Below are 20,157 nucleotides of genomic sequence, written 5' to 3'. Positions count from 1 at the left end.
AAAGGGACAGCTGGTTGGTTGTGTGATCACTGCCTTGTGGATGTTTGGATGAAGATTTGTAGGTTTTGGAAAACAGGAAACGTTACGAGAAGAGAGTGGTGAGAGTAAATAAGCTTGGAAAGAAGATTTATGTGATAACATACTGGGAGAGTTTGAGTCCAGAATGACAAAAATGTTAAAGTGAACGAAGCTAGGGGAGATGGTGTGGAATGGGAGGGAATTAGAGAAGCGATAATGGTATGTGAGAGAGATGCGTTAGGTATGCGTAGGGTAAGAGGTGGGCAGACTAGAAAGACAGCGCCAGGAGCAAAATCTAAGGCTGTCATGTTCACTTTACCAAAACCATTCTTCGTCCTAATGCACAACCAGGCACCACAGACCTTACCATGGTTCCCCCCAGCCGCTTCACATGCCCTGGTTCACTCCACCGACAGCATGGACCCCTGTCTACCACATCACTCCAATACACTCCATCCCACGCATGTCTTTCACCCTCCATAATGCTCAGGGTCCCAGCAATCTACATCTTTCTCTCTCCATCCTCTCCATCTATGACGTGGCCTCCCCGCCCTCCTTGTCCCCTCCACTTCTGACACAAATATCCTTTTTGTCACTCTACTGTTGTCGGTAGCCTGATTTCAACCCTCGGGCGCTCAGCGACAAATAAATATATAAATGAATAACGGTTTATTGGATATACGCAGCCCTTCGGCTAAAAAAAATGCATTGTTGATGCATTCCAAATATTTCATATCTGGGAGGTCATGATAGTTACGAATGAAACTAATAAAGGAGCTTGAAATTTGGGTGAGCTGGATACTTTCACGCTATGAATAAGCCTATGGGTGAGTTACATGACTACAGCCATTATTGAGACGCCCGTGAGCGGATTTACAGCGTCCTCGAGGCTAACAAAATTTGGCCGGCCTGCCTCCGCTTACACAACCACAGTGAGTGGGTGGGACCCGGGAGGTGTGGATATCACTTCTAGAGAACCAGGCTTGTGTCCATCGGCACGCTTGTCATGCCTGCTGTTCTGTGTCGCCTTTCTGATATATATATATATATATATATATATATATATATATATATATATATATATATATATATATATATATATATATATATAAAAAGAGGGGAGGATTTCCAGCCCCCCGCTCCCTCCCCTTTTAGTCGCCTTTTTTTTTTCCCAAAAAAAGGAACAGAGAAGGGGGCCAGGTGAGGATGTTCCCTCAGAGGCCCAGTCCTCTGTTCTTAACGCTACCTTGCTGATGCGGGAAATGGCAAATAGTTTGAAAAAAAAAGAAGTTTGAAAAAAAAAGAAAAAAAAAAAAAAAATATATATATATATATATATATATATATATATATATATATATATATATATATATATATATATATAATCAGAATCTTTACCATCAGTTCTGGGTCCGTGGATTCATTTCTTCAGCCTAACCACATGCATTGGAGATGCCATGTCTCCCTCCTTACTGTAAGCTGTTTCAGTCTCATACTATCTCCATACTGGTGATTCTGCAGCTGTCCTCTTTGTGTATCATGTATGTTCTACAGGTTGTTTGCAGGTATATGCATGTATCTTTCAACATAAAGAAAATTTCATACAAAACAATTCTCTTACTACGATTTTGACTGTGGAGAGCTGGCTACCTACCGTACGTCTGGCAGTAGAATCCACCCCAGCAAGGGTGGCAGATGCACGCTCCATCCTCGGCTTCTTCACCGTTCAGACAGCTGTAGGAAATAAAAATCTATAAATTTCACTAGACAATAAATCAAGTCATAATCAATTGAAAACCGTCCAAACATTATTTAGGAAAAAGAAAAACATATTTCAATGATTACACATGTGTATGTCACGAGCCAGGGAGGGAGCATGGAATGGCAAAATTCGTGCCCAGGAAATATTCTTGTACTTAAGCTAAACTTAAAGCTGGCTGTTCCATCACCTGGCTATGCGCGGCTGCTATTGTGTCTGGTAGAGGTCAAATCATTCATGGTCCTCATTTCTTACGTTCGAAAATTTTACCCAGTTGTATTCTGTTATCAGACTTGTAAATAAAGTCAACCATTTGTTAATTAGAATTCATTCATTGTCTTTCCCGACGTTGGAATCAACGAACTGTGAAAAAATATCTTATTATGGTCACAGTACGAAGAGTTATGCTAGGTTGGATTATATCAATTGTACCTTGTTTTTATATGTATGCACGTTCCCAGAGGTAGAACAGCTTGTTTGTTTGTGTGTGTGTGTGTGTGTGTGTGTGTGTGTGTGTGTGTGTGTGTTTGTATATAGATGAGTGCGATTATCATTTTTATGCATTAGGGGAAGAGAGTTTTACATTCGCATTGCCCCCGTCTCGTAACCTTGTATATTTGCATCATGACTATACACATATGTCGGCATGCACACTCACACACACACACACACACAAGCCTAAGCAAAGTATCGATTCATATACCAGTCTCGAGGAAAGGATGAACACATGGGTTAGGTGTGGGGCGAATGAAACGCCTAGATATCGAACCCATACGGGTCCGACCGACGCCGGGCTGACCCGTGCTGATTCATTGTCCATAACGTCTTGTTTGTGTGTGATTTTTAATGTTATTCGTCGTTTCTGCAAATAATCCTTAACATCTGATCATCATACAGCTTCCTGAACTCGTCAGTACTCAATGTACAGCTTTCTGAACTCGTCAGTACTCAATGTATAGCTTTTTGAACTCGTCAGTACTCAATGTATAGCTTTTTGAACTCGTCAGTACTCAATGTATAGCTTTTTGAACTCGTCAGTACTCAATGTATAGCTTTTTGAACTCGTCAGTACTCAATGTATAGCTTTTTGAACTCGTCAGTACTCATTGTACAGCTTTCTGAACTCGTCAGTACTCAATGTATAGCTTTTTGAACTCGTCAGTACTCACTGTATTCACTTTTTGTTTACTAGCTACTACTGCCCCTCCCTCCATGGCTCACTTTCCTGAACTCAGGCACGTCCTTGGTACCAGCTGATCTCTCGAGGATCTATGCGCCTACTGAAGTGGGTTGGACTAACTGACAGTACATAATCTATATCAACTATATGGTAGGCAAAAGAATACGAACGAATTCAAACAGCAACAAACCACTGGGTCCAAACGAAGGTGTCTGTGACAGCGAACAGGAGGGGTCAGTAAGAGATGTATTAGTGAGGTAAGAGTATAAATACATACAGATGTTTGAGAGAGAGAAAGAAACGTTACATAATTCACTTAACTAAGGAGGCGTAAATAATGTCAGTCGTGGATTTAAAGAAAAATATATCATTCAAGTCTATTCTTAAATGAATCTTTGGTGCTTCTTTCAACCAGTCTAATTGGTAAATAATTCCACATGCTAATAACGCTGTTGAAATAGAAGCATTTCGTCTTATTCGAGGTAATACGTTTTTGCCCACGGGTTTGTATCCATTACCTGGAGTGAATTCAAATGAATCTATCCTTTAGTAATTTTGAACAGTTGTATTAGATCACTTTTTTAAGCTTCTCTTTTCTCAGTTGAATACATTTAAGTCGTTTAGTCTGAATCTCTGAGAATTTGTTTCTCAGTCCTGGAATCGTCTTGATAGCTCGCTTCTGTACTCTCTCCATTCTATGCCTTCTTCCTTTTGTTAACGTAGGGTGACCAAAACTGAACCAAAGATTCCTCCGACTTGTAAAGAGATACGACAATTCTCCTGAAGTTAAAGTCGAAAGCCCTTACTGCTGAATCCAAGAATTTTGCTCGCCCTTTTTACTGCTCTGAATATATACTGTAATCATAAAGAACTTTTACGTATATCAGTATATAGAGGCTTTGCATATGACTGGGGTGAATGTTTTCAAGCAAATGATTTTTCTTTTCAAACTTCTCCGTTCTGTACTTGTTTTACTGTGCCGACCTCTAAAAAGTTACCTTGTTTTTATTTTCCTTTCTACCTTCTCCGTAGTTTGAATCTACATTCCAAAGCCTTTTTACTACTCTCCTGGGTCACGTGGGCCATTTTGGTGTCACCCTATCCTACGCCAGGAATCCATTTATCGACCAGCCTCGAAGAGAGGATGAACAGCTTAGTTGCCTGTGGGTCGAATGCCCTATCCAGCACTGGAACATTAGTAGGCCTTCTTATGATTCATAGTCAGTGATGCTAACCACCACACCAAGTTTGTATATGTATGCTTGTTTTTTTTTTTTTTTTTTTTTTTTTTTTTTTTTGTGTGTGTGTGTGTGTGTGTGTGTGTGTGTGTGTGTGTGTGTGTGTGTGTGTGTGTGTGTGTGTGTGTGTGTGTGTGTGTGTGTGTGTGTGTGTGTGAACAAAGAAGACAAATGATGTTGAAACAAGTTTAAGTATTGGCTGAAGTTAGTAAGTCACGGGTCGATCATCCAAATTTTGATATTCTAAAGATGAAATATTGACACGGGGACAACGTTGCTTTTTAGGTAAAAAAAAAAAAAAAGGATAAAAAATAAGATTCTACGCCAAATGTCTTTTCAAGTGGAAATCGAACGCTAAAAAGGAATTGAAAACTCAGAATCACAAGAACGTATGTGGACGTGACGAACACACGTCTATATACGGTCATCTGGACGCGGATAGCTTGTTGTCAGAATGGGATATTCTTCTTCGTAAATATAATATATAAACACTTAAGATTATATGACTCCTGTCGGTGGTTCATGCGAGTGAAATGTCCAATAAAATAGACAAACTGTTTTCAATGTTCGAATTTCAACCAACTTTCCAATCTTGTGAATTATGTAAAGGTTGTAGTTTTTTTTCTTCTCTCTCTCTCGTATCTCATATCCTGTGATATCTTAAGTCACGACAGATATGTCTATATTTTGCTGCGTGGTCTTGCGTGGTATATGTCAAGGTACAGTAACAGCAGTACAGACAAGGTTACACAATGATCATCCGTGCCAATAAAACAGGTACGACGAGACAGGTCGACTCAAAATAGCGATACATCAGGCCAGATTTCTCCAATTACCATACCATTAGTGGAGGCGGGTGGTACAGAGATACGGTAGACGTGTATGTGTTAAATGGAAGTAACTTTATAGCTACGGATACGGTACTGTATCTCTGTCTGTGAGGCTATGATTACACGAGGTTTTGACACTGGCGTAGCTACGCGATTCTAGCTCTGTTGTTATCGAAGTCAATCGTGTCAATGTATGTACGATATTGCGATACGACGAGCACACGATCTTTTTTTTTATAACATACACTTGCGTAACGATTCGAGCTCTATTATAGACGTAAATCGTGTTAATGAATATATTCTACAACAGTAGAATTCACTTCCAGATGCAGCGACCACTTTAAAGAACATGTTTACGTTAGGTTACGATGAGTTAGGTTACGCTTCTCGGGTCGATACTGCAACTCTTTTCATATCTATTGTTTTATAAAAGAAACAAAAGATAAAAGAATACCTAACAACCTGGTAATATATATATAGAATCCAACAATTTGATTTTCGTTGATGCTGATGTTAGAATCACTTTTATCCTGAAGTAGAATAGGAGCTTAGTGAACCTTAGCCTCACCGCTCGCGCGACGGTACTGAGTCCTTGGTCTTGGCTGAATTACAGTCAAGACCATCTCACCCACGTGAAACATTGATCAAAGACTTTGATAGACTCTTCGTAATGCTACGACACGTCAAGTGACGGTCAGTTTCACCGTGAGTGTGTAGTATTTCAAGGCGCATTTCAAGTCTGACTGGAAGTTTATCAAACTATTGAAATCTAATCACAAGTGCAAATTAAGGTAATCTCATCAGCTAATCATATCACTGGGATACGATGGATGTCATAATGATCATAATATTACCCACCCTATCTCGATGTGGTGATTTAACTTCCGAAAAAACGAATCTGAAGGGGAAATACAATATTTACATTACCTCTCGCCATCAAAACTGAAATTATCGTAACATGCTACGTCAGAAATCAGCGTCCACCTGACTTAAGAGAACATAGCAATGTGAACCTATGTTCAGGACACAGTGTTGACACACGACCTTGTATCCAAAGTTGTATGACGGACGTCGATGCTATTCCCAACACCAACTTGATGTCTAACAATTAGTCTGACGTCTATAATTACCGACGTTATCAAAACAATGATCCAGCGTTATCTATCCCTGCTAGGATGCAGTTCTTTTTCACCCTTAGGTGCAAGCTCGTGTACCGGGCCATCTGTATATACAAGTGTAAAACACACATGGGTGACAGAATGACCACTCCTATGAGAAGCAGTCTGCTCCACACACACACTGCGAGCTCATTTCCCCGCCTATTACCTCCCGGTTGTCTCCCATCACGGGGCTAAGCTATAGTTTCCGTCTCGTCTCCCATCACGAGGGTAAACTCGTCACAGGAGTCTCTCTTGATATTAATGTTAAATGCAGCACAATCTAACTGCAGGAGGGATATGGGTGTCATGTGCTTCTAAGTTTATATAATACTCTGGGCAGCCAGTCCACCCCACACTGACTACACAATACTGTTCTTGCTGCGAGAATATATATATATATATATATATATATATATATATATATATATATATATATATATATATATATATATATATATATATATATCAGGAGATATTGAGTGAAGAGTGGAAGAGGTGAGAGTAAATGAAGGATAGAGAGTGGGCGAGGAATGGCAGGTATTTAGGGAAGAAGTGCTAATACGTGCAAGAGATGCATGTGGCATGCGAAAAGTGGGAGGTGGCCAGATGAAACGGGAGTGAGTGTTGGGATGAAGATGTAAAGCTGCAGGAGACAGAGAGAAAAGAGAGGAATTTGGGTGGTTCTTAGAGGGAAGGAGTGCATATGATTGGAAGATGTATAAGAGAAAGCGACAGGTCAAAAGTAATAACACTAACAAACCAATCAACAACACACTTACCCACCTCATAAGAAATTCAGTTGCAATCCCATCCACCCCAACCGTGTCGCCACATTTCATCTTATGCAAGGATTTTATCACTTCTCTGTTTACCAAATAACTAACCAATACTTTTTTACATGCACGAGGGTGGAGGGCGTGCACAGGATAGAGTGAACTGGAAATATGTGATATACAAGGAGTACGTGTTGTCAATGAACTGAACTAAGGCATGTGAAGCAGGCAAGGGAAACCATGGCAAGGTCTGTGAAGACTCTTTGTGGATGGAGGGCTGTTTTTCATTGCAATGCACATGACAGCTCGAGAACAGATGAAAGCGAATGTAACCTCTGTCTGTTCCTGACGCTACCTTAATAATGTAAAAACGGATTATAAGTATTAAAAAAATGAAGCACACACACACACACACACAACGACTAAGTATAATATATATATATATATATATATATATATATATATATATATATATATATATATATATATATATACATATATATATATATATATATATATATATATATATATATATATATATATATATATATATATATATATATACTTGAAATGCACGTCAGGAATGTAGACAGAATTAGAGACGAACTGGAGGACAAGCAGACAGGACGAAAGGAGGGTATCTTGTACAGACCTCGAGACAGACGACTTACAAGGAAGTGGGTAGATGGACAGTTCATGTACAGAAAGGCAGGTAAAGAGACAGGTAAGTAGATACATAACGACCAGACTGGCTGACAGTAGGCACAGTCACGCTCTAGGACGGATGGACGGGTATAGTGACAAGCAAGTAGACAGATGACGACCTGACTGGATGACAGAAAGGCAGGGCGTAACACACAGAGATGGAACTTTGATAGAAAAAAAGACAGGCAAAGACAGGAAAAAGAAATATAGATACGACACAGACCAAAAGATATACTATCAACAGGGTATACTTGGTAGATAGATTGTGACACAAAACGCCGTGGCATAGAGGCAAACATGCAAACAAGCGGTTGTAGAACTGCAGGAAAACAACAGATTAAGGAATCAAACAGACATACAGACGTGTACGATCGAACCCACCTGGTGATGTTGTAGTCTTCGTTGTAGTCCTCGAAGTCTATAGGTAAGTAGTCCGAATATCCTGTAAAAACAGACGTGGGTTAAGATACATATCACACTACAAGCGGTGGTTATGATACATATCACACTACAAACATTGGTTATGTTACAGCCCACATTATAAACATTGGCCCTGATACATATAACACTACAAACTTATGTTGTGATTCATCTAACACTACAAAAATATGCTATGATACATCTAGCACCAGAAACTGCCTATGATACACCTAACACTATAAACATTGCATACGATAACCTAACACTAGAAACATTGGTTATGGTCGAGATAACTCTAGAATCATTGATCATACAAAGGAAAACAAAACAGCAACAGACCACTGGGTTCATCTGAAGCTGTTCGTGATCGTGGAAGATATCAGAAACTCACAGATTCGTGGTGGTGAAGTTTGAAGGCATTACCGATAATTTAGGGAGAATAACCCGAAAGTAGTCAATGACTTAAAGAGGCACAAATAACGTAAGTCGAGGACTTGAGGCCAACTCTCTACCAAGTCCATTCCTAAACGTATCTAAGGTATTGCTTTCAACCATTCTGGCTTGCAGGTCGTTCCATATGTTAGCAATCCTTTGGAAGAAGAATTACCTCGCGTAATTCAAGGTCAAACGTTTGACCACGAGTTTGTATCCATTACTAGGAGTATGGTAAGACGAATCGAGTCTTATATAACTTGATAGATTAGGATGATCAAAACTTTTGATCCTTTCAAATACTTGTATTCTCTTTTTCTAAGGTTTAGGTCCCTTTCATCTGCTCTCGAAAGGATCTGTTTCTCAGACCGGGAATCATCTTCATAGTTCAACGCTGTTCTCTTCATTGTTTTTTCTTGTTTCTGTCGTCAGGAAGGGTCATCAAAACTGAACACAATTTCCCAGATGCGGACACACCAGTGAATTGTAAAATTAAGGATGATTTCCCTGGACTTCAATTTGAAGGCCCTTAGAATGAATGCAAGAATTTTGTTCGCTCTTTTCACTGCTTCTATGTACTGCTTTCCTGGATTAAGGTCGACAGAGATTAATACCCTCAAGTTTTTTTTCTCATTTACCTTTTGCAGTAAAACTTTGCACTTGTAATCAAAATTCATTTGGCACTTATGAGCCCAGTTCAGCAGCTTGTCTGTGTCAGTTTGAAGTTGTAGACGTTCAAGTTTATTTGTCGATGTATTTCCAAGCTTTGTATCATCATATTACATCTCTCTAGTCTAAAGTTTGACCACTGATCACAACTCATGGTTTTACGGCCACTCAACCAATTTTCTATCCACTGAGGTACAACTCCATCAATGCCATGTGACATAATTTTTACTCGTAACTTTTGGTGTGGAACTTTATCGAACGCTTTTTGAAAATCCAGATAGATAAAATCAACGGCTTGACTTCCGCCATACATGTTGATCATGTCATAAAAGAAAGCAAGCAGATGTGTCAGACGTGAACGATTTCGTCGAAAACCACGCCTGATAATAGCCTGACTAAGTGGTGGTCCTCCATAGGTTTACTAATCTACTCGACTGATGGTTCACCAATCTACTCGACTGATGGTTCACTAATCTACTCGACTGATGGTTCACTAATCTACTCGACTGATGGTTCACTAATCTACTCGACTGATGGTTCACTAATCTACTCGACTGATGGTTCACTAATCTACTCGACTGATGGTTTACTAATCTACTCGACTGATGGTTCACTAATCTACTCGACTGATGGTTCACTAATCTACTCGACTGATGGTTTACTAATCTACTCCACTGATGGTTTCCATAAGTTCTCCAACTACAGACGTTAAGCTACTACGACAACGATTTCCAGAAAATGACTTATCACTGGTTCTGAATATCGGTGTCACAATACCACTCTTTCAAATCATCTGGAACTTTTCCCGTGGCTAGAGACTTATATAGAAAACGACAGTTAAGGGTTAACTACCTCATTTTTCGCCTCTTTCATTATTCTCGGAGAAGACCATATAGAGCCTGCCGTTTTATCACATTTCGGGTTACTGCTAGAAGTATGTATTCGGTTTTTATGTCAATATCTTCAACAACGAACAGACTGGGTTTCAGCTATGGGTTGTGTCTTCGATCATAATTACAGATGCAAGAACGTAATTTAACATTTCTGACATGGGTTAATTGTCGTGACTCAAGTCTCAGTTTTCCTAATGAATGGACCTATTGACTGGTTAATGACTCTCCTGCTTCGAACATAATTATAAAACCCTTTATTGCTTTTATTTTCTTTGCTATTTTTAGCAACGTAAGCTTCATACTGATATACACTTTGTCGTATAACTTTCTTACTTGCTCTAAGCAAATCTACATAACTTACTTTATCATGTTGGTTATTGGTCTCTTTACGTTTCTTATGAGCCACTTTCTTATACAACATGCACTTTCTTATTATAATGTAAGATATCAAAATTCCCAAATGATACCAAACTGGGAAATATATACACAAATTAATTTGAACATCAGCAACATCAAACTAACATATCAGTATCAAAAACGAGAATGTTAGCTATGGTAGGAATTACGTAGAGCTAAAGGTATACGAGGGAAAATATGGGATTATGAATAACCTCTGGTGACCTAAATGCAAGTAAACAGAGCACATGAGCAGTAGAAAGAGAGAACAAAATTATCACATTCAAAGGTAGCGATTTGATATTTGAGTCTGGGGAAATCATCCTGAGTCTCTGCCATTAATCATAGGCCGTCACAAATGACCATTGTGTCCAAAAAAAACTCCAATTACAAACCACCAGCCCTGGTGGTAGTCAGCACCCATCATCTGTAGTCACTATTCTGGTGCAGGTCACAAACCACCAGCCCTGATCACAGTCCTGGTCAGAGAGCTTTGGTGCCAGTCACACATCACCAGCCCAGGAGGCATTCACTACACAGCAGGTCTAGTCACACTGCTCTGGATGCTCTGGTGATAAGTTACACGCCACCAGCTCTGGTTATATAGGTCTGGTGGCAGTGAGCAGCCAGCAGCTCTTTGTCACAATGCTGTGGAGGTCGTCACATGTCGCGAGGTCTGGTCAAACACAGCTCGGGTGTCATCGAGAAACCACGAGCTACGTCGGCATCCATAAAACCACCCATTCTAGCGACGCTCTTGTTGTGGTGGGTCTTACATAATCCACTGGCTGACCAGTGACTCTGGTCATGCAGATTTCGTAGCACTCACAGACCACCAGCTCTCTGACTGCAAGCACGAAGAACTAGCTATGGTTACACAGCATCATTGGTGGCAGACACAATGCACCATCAGCAGTCACACACTGGAGCTGTGTGACCAAAGTTATTGCCATGTAGCTGTCACCAGAGCACTGTAACTGGTGGTGAGTGACTGCTATCGGACCTGTCTGACCCCCACGGCTGGCGGGCCCGAGTCATACACCACCAGTTCGGGTCACGTCCCTCAGGTGGCAGTCGCAAGCCACCACCAGCTCTGGTCACACAACTGTGGCGGGAGTCAAAAACCCCACCACCTCTTTCCACACTGCTCTGGCGGCAGTCATAAACCATTAATCATCACTCTCGTCCCGAAAAAAAAAAGAAAGAAAAAAAAGAAAAAAGAAAACGTCGCTCACAAATCTTTACTTCCAGTGTCCACAATCCATTAATGATATCATCACCGGTTCTGACAACCATAAACCATAACACTGCTTGCTTCTAACAACCGCAAGGACACTATAACCTCTGTTAGTTTAACCTACAAACCCAGCCGAAAAAATATCGCGGTTCGAGTCCCTAAAATATTCTTTCATATTTGCGTATTCGATTACGAGTTTTTTCCCGTAATCTGCGGCGTGCGCTGATGTGGAACAGAATAAACACGGTAGAAAAAGCTTGGTAAACGGGGAAAAAATTTTGTGGGCTTGGCTCTGGACCCAATTTTCGAGCAATGAGAGAGTCAAAGTCCCACTTCAAACAATTAGATACTTTCGCTCTTATGTCGTCTGTACAGAGGGAGGATAGTACGTGCTCACAATGTCTCACTCTCCCAATATTTAACCGCTAGCTCTGTGTGTGTGTGTGTGTGTGCGTGTGTGTGTGCGTGTGTGTGTGTGTGTGTGTGTGTGTGTGTGTGTGTGAAATTATCCCGATACCTTTAAGCACATGCGCCTTGATCATCAGTCTCCACGCAGCCATTCTAATTTCTCATTTCTATAGAATTCGAATGTGAGTTTTCCAGTATACACATACAGTCGCAGTTCCTGACTTTATCTGGTATGGACGTGAGGTGCACTGGATAATGGGAAACCTTACCAAAGCCCTACACTGCTGAAGAGTGACCACACTACACACACAAATATATATATATATATATATATATATATATATATATATATATATATATCCCTGGGGATAGGGGAGAAAGAATACTTCCCACGTATTCCCTGCGTGTCGTAGAAGGCGACTAAAAGGGAAGGGAGCGGGGGGCTGGAAATCCTCCCCTCTCGGTTTTTTTTTTTTTTTTTTTCTTAATTTTCCAGAAGAAGGAGCAGAGAGGGGGGCCGGGTGAGGATGTTCCCTCGGAGGCCCAGTTCTCTGTTCTTGACCCTACCTCGCTGTCGCGGGAAATGGCGAGTAGTATGAAAAAGAATATATATATATATATATATATATATATATATATATATATATATATATATATATATATATATATATATATATATATATATCAATAAACGTGTCGACAGATAATACAGTGTTGGAGTTGAATTTACACAAGGTTGATTTTCGTGCCGTATATAGACAGATAAGGAGGCCGGGAGACAAGGGGGAGGGTCTATCGTAAGCAAAGAGCTTCCTGAACACAGAGAGAGAGAGAGAGAGAGAGAGAGAGAGAGAGAGAGAGAGAGAGAGAGAGAGAGAGAGAGAGAGATCTTCACAAAACTCAGTTTTACGTTAAGTTATTCTATATAGTCAGATTTCAGCCGCTCACTATATGGAAAATATGAGCAATTGTAACACAAGGTTGGAGACGCCCAGCACGGACCAATGAGCACAAGGGCTACAACCTCCGAGGCCCAACATGTTGTGTTCGTATTTGGTTCTTACAATCTGCTCGCTGGTTTCCTGGAGAGCCTTATTATCCCTCTGAATCCTGTATACTCGTACTATACGATTTTTTTTTTGTGATAAAAACGAAAAATACTCATCTGAGAAAGTATTTCCTCTTCCATCAAGTGAACAATATAATATGTATGTATATCTTGGATGGATGTTCTGGAACACACTCTACGACTCTACGTGACTGGTCTTCTATCATCGGCTACATTACTGTACACTAACTTGATGTCCAGAACAGCATAAGAAGTATACCAAGTAAATGTAAAACTTTTCTATCAGTAAGTACATACTTATGATAAATAATCTGTGTGTGTGTGTGTGTGTGTGTGTGTGTGTGTGTGTGTGTGTGTGTGTGTGTGTGTGTTAAGAATATGTGGTGTTGGAGAAAAGTTCCTAAGAGCAGTGAGAAGTTTTTATCAAGGGTGTAAGGTGTGGGCATGAGTGAGAAGAGAGGAGAGTGAGTGGTTCCAAGTGAAGGTTGACCTACGATGGATGTGTGTGATGTCACCAAGGCTGTTTAATTTATTTATGGATGGGATGGCGAGGGAGATAAATGTAAAAGTTTTGGAAAAAGGGGCGAATATGCAGACCGTTAGAGATGAGTGAGCCTGGAAAGTGAGCCAGTTGATCTTTGCTGATGACACTGGTGGCAGATTCGAGTGAGACTTTGTAGAAGTTGGTGACTGAGTTTGTAAGACTGTGTAAATGGAGAAAGTTGAGAGTCATTAGGTACAGCAAGGTAGAGGGACAGGATATTTGGGATGTGAGTTTGAACAGAGGAAAATCTGAGGAAGTGTTTTAGATATACGATGGTGAACAATGTGGCAAATGGAGCCAAGAAAGTGGAAGTGATTCAAAGAATGGGAGACGAAGTGAAGATTCTGGGAGCACCGAAGAATGCTTGGAAAGAGAGGTCATTAACTGGGAGGACAAAGCTGGTTATGTTTGAAGATATACAGTTACAACAATGTTATAAGAATGCGAGGCATGGGCTATAGATGAGCATGTGCGGAGGAGGGTGAAGGTGTAGGAAATGAAATGTCTGACGACAACATGCATTGTAGTGTGAGGTCGTTTGGTCTAGTAAGGATATGTTAAGTGTGAGATGTGTTAATAAAAAGTGTGTGGTTGAGAGAGCTGAAGAGTGTGCTAAAATGGTTTGGACATATGGAGAATGAGTGGGAAGAGGTTGACAGAGGATATATATGTCAGAAGTGGAGGGAATAGGGAGAAACAGGAGACCAATTAGGAGTTAGCAGGAGATTGCGTACGATATATATATTTCTTTTTTTTATGTTGGAGGCCCAGTCACGGTATAGAGTCAAAAGTACACATCAAGGCTGGGCCTTAATAGAAATACAGGTAGGCTAATGAAAAGGTGAAAGAAGAGACAAGAGAAAGTACTTACGAATTTTAGAGAGTAAACAACCTGTCTTAAAAAATGCCAGGTCATAGTTACTGGGAGAGACATGAGACGGGAGAGAGTTCCAAAGCTTCGAGATGTAGGGCTAGAGAGAGAACTGCTCCTTGGGAACTCCAGTGTAGATTCAAAGGGTTTTAGAGATAGTCATTTTAAGTGATTCTGGTTTGGTGACCTGCTATAAAAATTAGTCAACTGCGTTTTTTGGCAATATTGTGGAAGGCGGTGTTACGTATCTTTTGTGTGAGGACGTGTCAGGGTTACGGTGTCAAATGCTTTGCTGATGTTTACTGCCGCTAGTCCTGCGTGGAAAGGGGGCTTGTGGTCGGTTGAAGCCTTTTAGGCTGTGCTGCGCGAGATCAATGGTGGAGGAGTGGTTGGGTCTAAAGGTTAGAGTGGGATATTTTGCTTTGAGCTGCTGTGGATCAGTTTTTTTTTCCCAAGCGTCTGGATACTTTAGGTAAGGAGGAAGGGTGGGTTAGAGGAGGGCCTTAAGACTGGTACATGTTAACATTTTTCTTAGTGCCCGGGATTGCATTGTGTGGCCCTGGAGCGGTTGAAGATATGTGTAGGTGTTTGGATTGTAATTGGGCCAAAGTGGTTTGTTTATGTGCAAGTTCAATTTGTTGTCGGGTCCTGTTACAAAAGAGTTATTCAAGGTTTTAATTGAATTGCTTGTAAAGGTAGGAAGGCAGAGATGAAGAGTAATTGTCTCTGGATGGATTTTGCGTATGATTTTCATAACTTGTTGAGGGATGAGGCTGGTTTGTGGATGATTTTTCAGAAGTATTCAATGAATAAGTTCTCGTGTCTTATGGGAGAAGGGATGTCGATGGAATGAATCAGAAATACTTCATGAGGACTGGGCGGGAGTAGCAAGGTACAAAGTGTGGATCGTTTTAAACGTGCACCACAGTTGGTTGCTGTGGGTCTTGTGCTTCACTGTGCTAAGGAAGGAGTGCCCATTTGTAGGTTAGCTTTCTGTGGTTAGGTTAGTAATGGTACATTCTAGTTCTGATTTGTTCTCTGATTTCTAATACTGGTGACTGATTCTGCCTGAGCTTCTTTTTTCTTTTTATTTTTTGAGACGTGTTAACTTGTGAAAAGAAGTTTGGGTTATACTTCTGTTTTTGTGGTATGTGAGTTACGTTGGCTTGGACGGAGATGTTCATGAAGCTTGAGACAGCGTGATTTTACGAATGGGAAATCATCTAAGCTTAAGTTTGGGAATTTTGTTTCCATGTACTGTGTGAACGCTGGCCAGTCTGCCTTTCTGTAGTTTGTTCAAGTCTTTCTGATGGTTATGTGGGTTGGATGGTCCAGGTGGAGTGTTATAAGGATGGGTTAGTGGTCAGAGGACAATTTGTGCTCCTGACAATGCGAGTGTGAAGTGCTGGTGAGCAGAATGTGACGTGTGGTAAGGTTGGCTGCTGGAAATCTGATCGGCTGGTTCCGTACGTTACGAATACTGAGAGATTGCAGTTGGTTTATGAGTGATTTACCTCGGGTGTCTTGTGTGTGAGGACTAAGCCATGTGGTATGCTGGGCAACGACATCTCCACAGAGTACTGAATGAGCTGGCCAGGTTTTGGAGAAGGGGAGTATATTTGGAGGCATATCGTAATTCTCTCTGTTGGAGATACCTTTAGTTAAAAACCAGAAATACCTGTCAATGGATGAAGGTAAAACGATACCGCACTTCCTTTGCATAAAAGAACGCTTTGCCTCACGTACTTGCATTGATTATGGGTGGGCAGTGATAAATGCTGAATGGGAGTAGGAGGAGAGTTTTTCCAAGCCCAATATGTCTGATCCGTTATCCTAATTGGCCTCAGAGAACAGGAACGGTTTAACCGTGGGTTGAAAGACGTGATAAATATTCCCGCAATGATAGCCTCTGTTATGCGTTTGAATCGACAGAAGCATCATCACAAGAGACAATATTTACCCAAGGAAAGTCAGAAAAGAATTTTTCCAGTCAGCCTTTGTTGAGAAGCCAGTATTTACGTTTAGAAGGGGTTGCTGGAGGGGGAGGTGCCGTTAGATTAATACATTCATGAGTGTGTGATCGGATGAACTCACTAGGGGCGATGTTGTTTAGCTACAACGCAAAGTGCTAGAGGTGAAAAATACATTCCGAGTGTAGGGAGAGTGGTCACTGTAGTCAGGAATATGGGTGGGTTAGTGACAGTTTGCTCTACATCATTAGACTGGAGAACGATGGGGCTTCAATCCCCCTCACCACCCATATTGGAGTAGTTCAACCATTCCCTATGGTGAACGTTGAAATCCCCTAGGTAGAGGATCACAGCTTGTGGGTGGGAGGATGTCATAGGGAGTTGTATAATTTGTAGAATCAGGAGAGCAGTAGGCGAAACAAAGGCATATAAAAGAAACTGGGAGAAAAGCCTAGATCCAGATAACACCAAAGTTTGGGGACTCAAGGTCCCCGAGGCGCGCCACAGGGGTGTTGATGTTGGCGTCAGCACAGACATCACTTAACCGAGATTGTGAGTGGAGATCATAGTTGGATATGAGAAAGGGGCTAGTAAGTACATCTTTAGACAACTGAATCTCAGAGAGAAGTGTGATATAGGCAGAAGTACAAGATAGATGGTTCTGAACAGAAGAGAGGCATATAGAGAGACCATGAATGTTGGTACAGTGAACAGAGAAAGAGGCAGGTCAATTTGAGAGAGAAAGGTTGTGGGAAGGGCCGGTACTATTACTGTCTAAGCCCTCCTTCTCACTGACAGTAGAATCAACCGGACACACTGAGCAAATCCATGATGCACAGGAGTAGGGTCCATAAGTTTGCTGAACTATCATGATTACATTTAAAAACGACTGGGTAGACAAGAGAACTTATATGAAGAAAAGTAGTGAGTTCTGCGTAGGTTTAAGGTGCTTTGTAAGAGTACGGTAGGACTAGCCCGGTAATCCAATTTTGATGAGACAAAGTAAGCCTAGCAATCCTAAAATAGAGATAAGATGGTTCTGGACACCACTTAAACGCTCTTCAATCAGGTGATCAGGAGGGTAGTACCGAGCCAGGGCGGCTGCATCCAAGAGGGATGGCTCCAAGGGCAGGGCACGGGATATTCTTTTGAGATAGCTGGGATACACTACCACCTGAGCCCTCCCTCTCGCTGGCAGCAGAGCCGCACAAGAAAGTGTGGTCACAGGAGTGTACTTTAAATAAGAAGGGTTCGTGGGAGAGGCCATTTACTCTACTTCACGAGCCCTCCCTCTCGCTGGCATCGGAGCCACAATGAATTCTATTAATAATACCAGAACTGCATTACGTTCGTGGAAAAGAAAATATTCAACAGGCTGTACAAATCCCACACAAAGCCAAAACCCCTCGCGCCACAGGACCTGTACCTGAAGTGCTTTGTGTCAGCTCGGGAGTCCTTTTGTTAGGGTTGAAAACAAATGATTTTATTTGGCTTTAGCGAGGCTACTCACGCCATGGGTTTGGGGTCGACTGGGAGTTTGGAGAGCCCAACGCACCACAGGTCTGGTCGTGTGACGTCTGTAATGTCCTCCTTATATACTCCAACACCTCTACTACGTCCCCATTTTTTTTTTTTTAGAACAGGATAAAGAATGTCTTTACCTTATGAAAGTGCGTTACCAGCTCTTGCTGCAAGAAGGAATTCTTGGACGCGTTGGGAAGCATGACTCCCCTGAACAAGCAAGTTCTACAGTCTTCAACCGTATATCGGAACCTGCGCCTTAATTCGTCTACCAGCACTTAAAAGTTCTCAGTGCTGGATTCACAAACTTCCAAGAGTGGTTCACAGCCGTACGGTCATCCCCGCGTTATCTTGGCTCCCGGACGACTGCACCGTTTTGATAACGTCAGGAAAGAGAGCTCTTCTTCTTGCCACACTCTTTTCCACCCAACGGCCACTGTCCCTCTATCACAAGGTCGGTTATCATATTCACCGAGGACACCAAACTTCCTAGAGTTCACTTCACAATGATGTATAATCACCTCACAACGTAACGAGAACCAGTCCACCCACACGGTGGTTTTGGTGGTGGCGTCCACTTTAAACGCAATTCGAACAACTGCACACACACACAAACGAAAGAAATTAACGTTCCTGCGATATTTTCACATATGGTCGTGAACAACAAAGGGTCACAACATTTAAAATTAACGAGCACAGAATGTGTGCCAAGTAAATGTTTCTATAGTATTCCGCCACTATGAAACCTCTAAGAAAAGATTTATTTAGTGACGTATAAAGGACGGGTGGAGTACTGCACATTATTTCACAGTATTATGAGAACACAAAATCCTAACATTAATAATGATCAAGAATATTCGCCACCAAGAGACACTGATGCAACAGTTCCCACACTCAGCTGTTTCGCGCGACTGATTCAAAATATTTGAATCAGTCGCACATACTTCACTCCAAGTCACGCATGCGCAGATGAAGAAATTCAGGTCTGTGCGTGCGCTAAGGTGACTTCGAACGTAGATGTTTATAAAGTTTACGTTTAATATCTGATTAAAAAAGTGATAACTATAAACTTTGATAAAACTTTAGTGAACGAATAACGTCGACAAGGCAAACAGTGAAGCACTAATAACAGACCTAATGAAGGTAAATATACTAGTAGCGTTTCGAAGCAGTGTTGACAAAGTCTGAGACGTCTCCTCACAACTGCGTCAGAACCGTCGAATCTTCAGGTGAAATTTCACATGCAACTTTTCGTAGATGATATTCTTTTCTTCTTTTACGTATCTTGATGATTGCAACAAATTTATGAAGACAAGGGAGGTATGCAAATTTACCAGACGTGAAAGAAATAGAAAGTATGTCTTCATCCATAATGAAGAGATATTCTTTCAACAGTGGTGGCTTTTAAAACCAGCCACCCTTCGTGCTCGAGGCGGAGGGTTGTTTGGTGGTCCACAATATACACGAACTTTCTCTAAGATTTTAAAGGTTTGCTCAGTGAGACAGAGATTCATAGGATCAGTATCAAACACTGGACTGGTAATTGCAAATGACCAAACTTGGTTTTACTTATATATATATATATATATATATATATATATATATATATATATATATATATATATATATATATATATATATATATAAGGGCAAGGAATAGAGTGAATTGGAGCGATGTGGTATACCGGGGTTGACGTGCTGTCAGTGGATTGAATCAAGGCATGTGAAGCGTCTGGGGTAAACCATGGAAAGCTGTGTAGGTATGTATATTTGCGTGTGTGGACGTATGTATATACATGTGTATGGGGGTGGGTTGGGCCATTTCTTTCGTCTGTTTCCTTGCGCTACCTCGCAAACGCGGGAGACAGCGACAAAGCAAAAAAAAAAAAAAAAAAAAAAATATATATATATATATATATATATATATATATATATATATATATCTTTTTCTTTTCTTTCATACTATTCGCCATTTCCCGCGATAGCGAGGTAGCGTTAAGAACAGAGGACTGGGCCTTTGAGGGAATATTCTCACCTGACCCACTTCTCTGTTACTTCTTTTGG

At 41.0% G+C, this 20,157-nt stretch overlaps 1 protein-coding gene across 2 annotated transcripts in view; it reads right to left on the bottom strand.

Annotated features, from left to right (window-relative positions):
- Positions 1 to 20,157, bottom strand: part of LOC139751606 (uncharacterized) — a 410,068-nt gene that overhangs the window by 115,617 nt on the left and 274,294 nt on the right. For both annotated transcript variants that reach the window (XM_071667208.1, XM_071667207.1), the window contains exons 4-5: positions 8,045 to 8,105; positions 1,673 to 1,752 (exon numbers count right to left, since the gene is read on the bottom strand). In XM_071667208.1, the coding sequence (XP_071523309.1) occupies positions 1,673 to 1,752; positions 8,045 to 8,105 (141 nt within the window). The remainder of the gene's footprint in view (positions 1 to 1,672; positions 1,753 to 8,044; positions 8,106 to 20,157) is intronic.

Source organism: Panulirus ornatus, chromosome 11 (genome assembly GCF_036320965.1).
Source record: "Panulirus ornatus isolate Po-2019 chromosome 11, ASM3632096v1, whole genome shotgun sequence".
In the NCBI taxonomy this organism is placed as follows: Eukaryota; Metazoa; Arthropoda; class Malacostraca; order Decapoda; family Palinuridae; genus Panulirus; species Panulirus ornatus.
The sequence above is the reverse complement of the archived record's forward strand: the minus strand, read 5'-3'. Positions and strand labels throughout refer to the sequence as shown.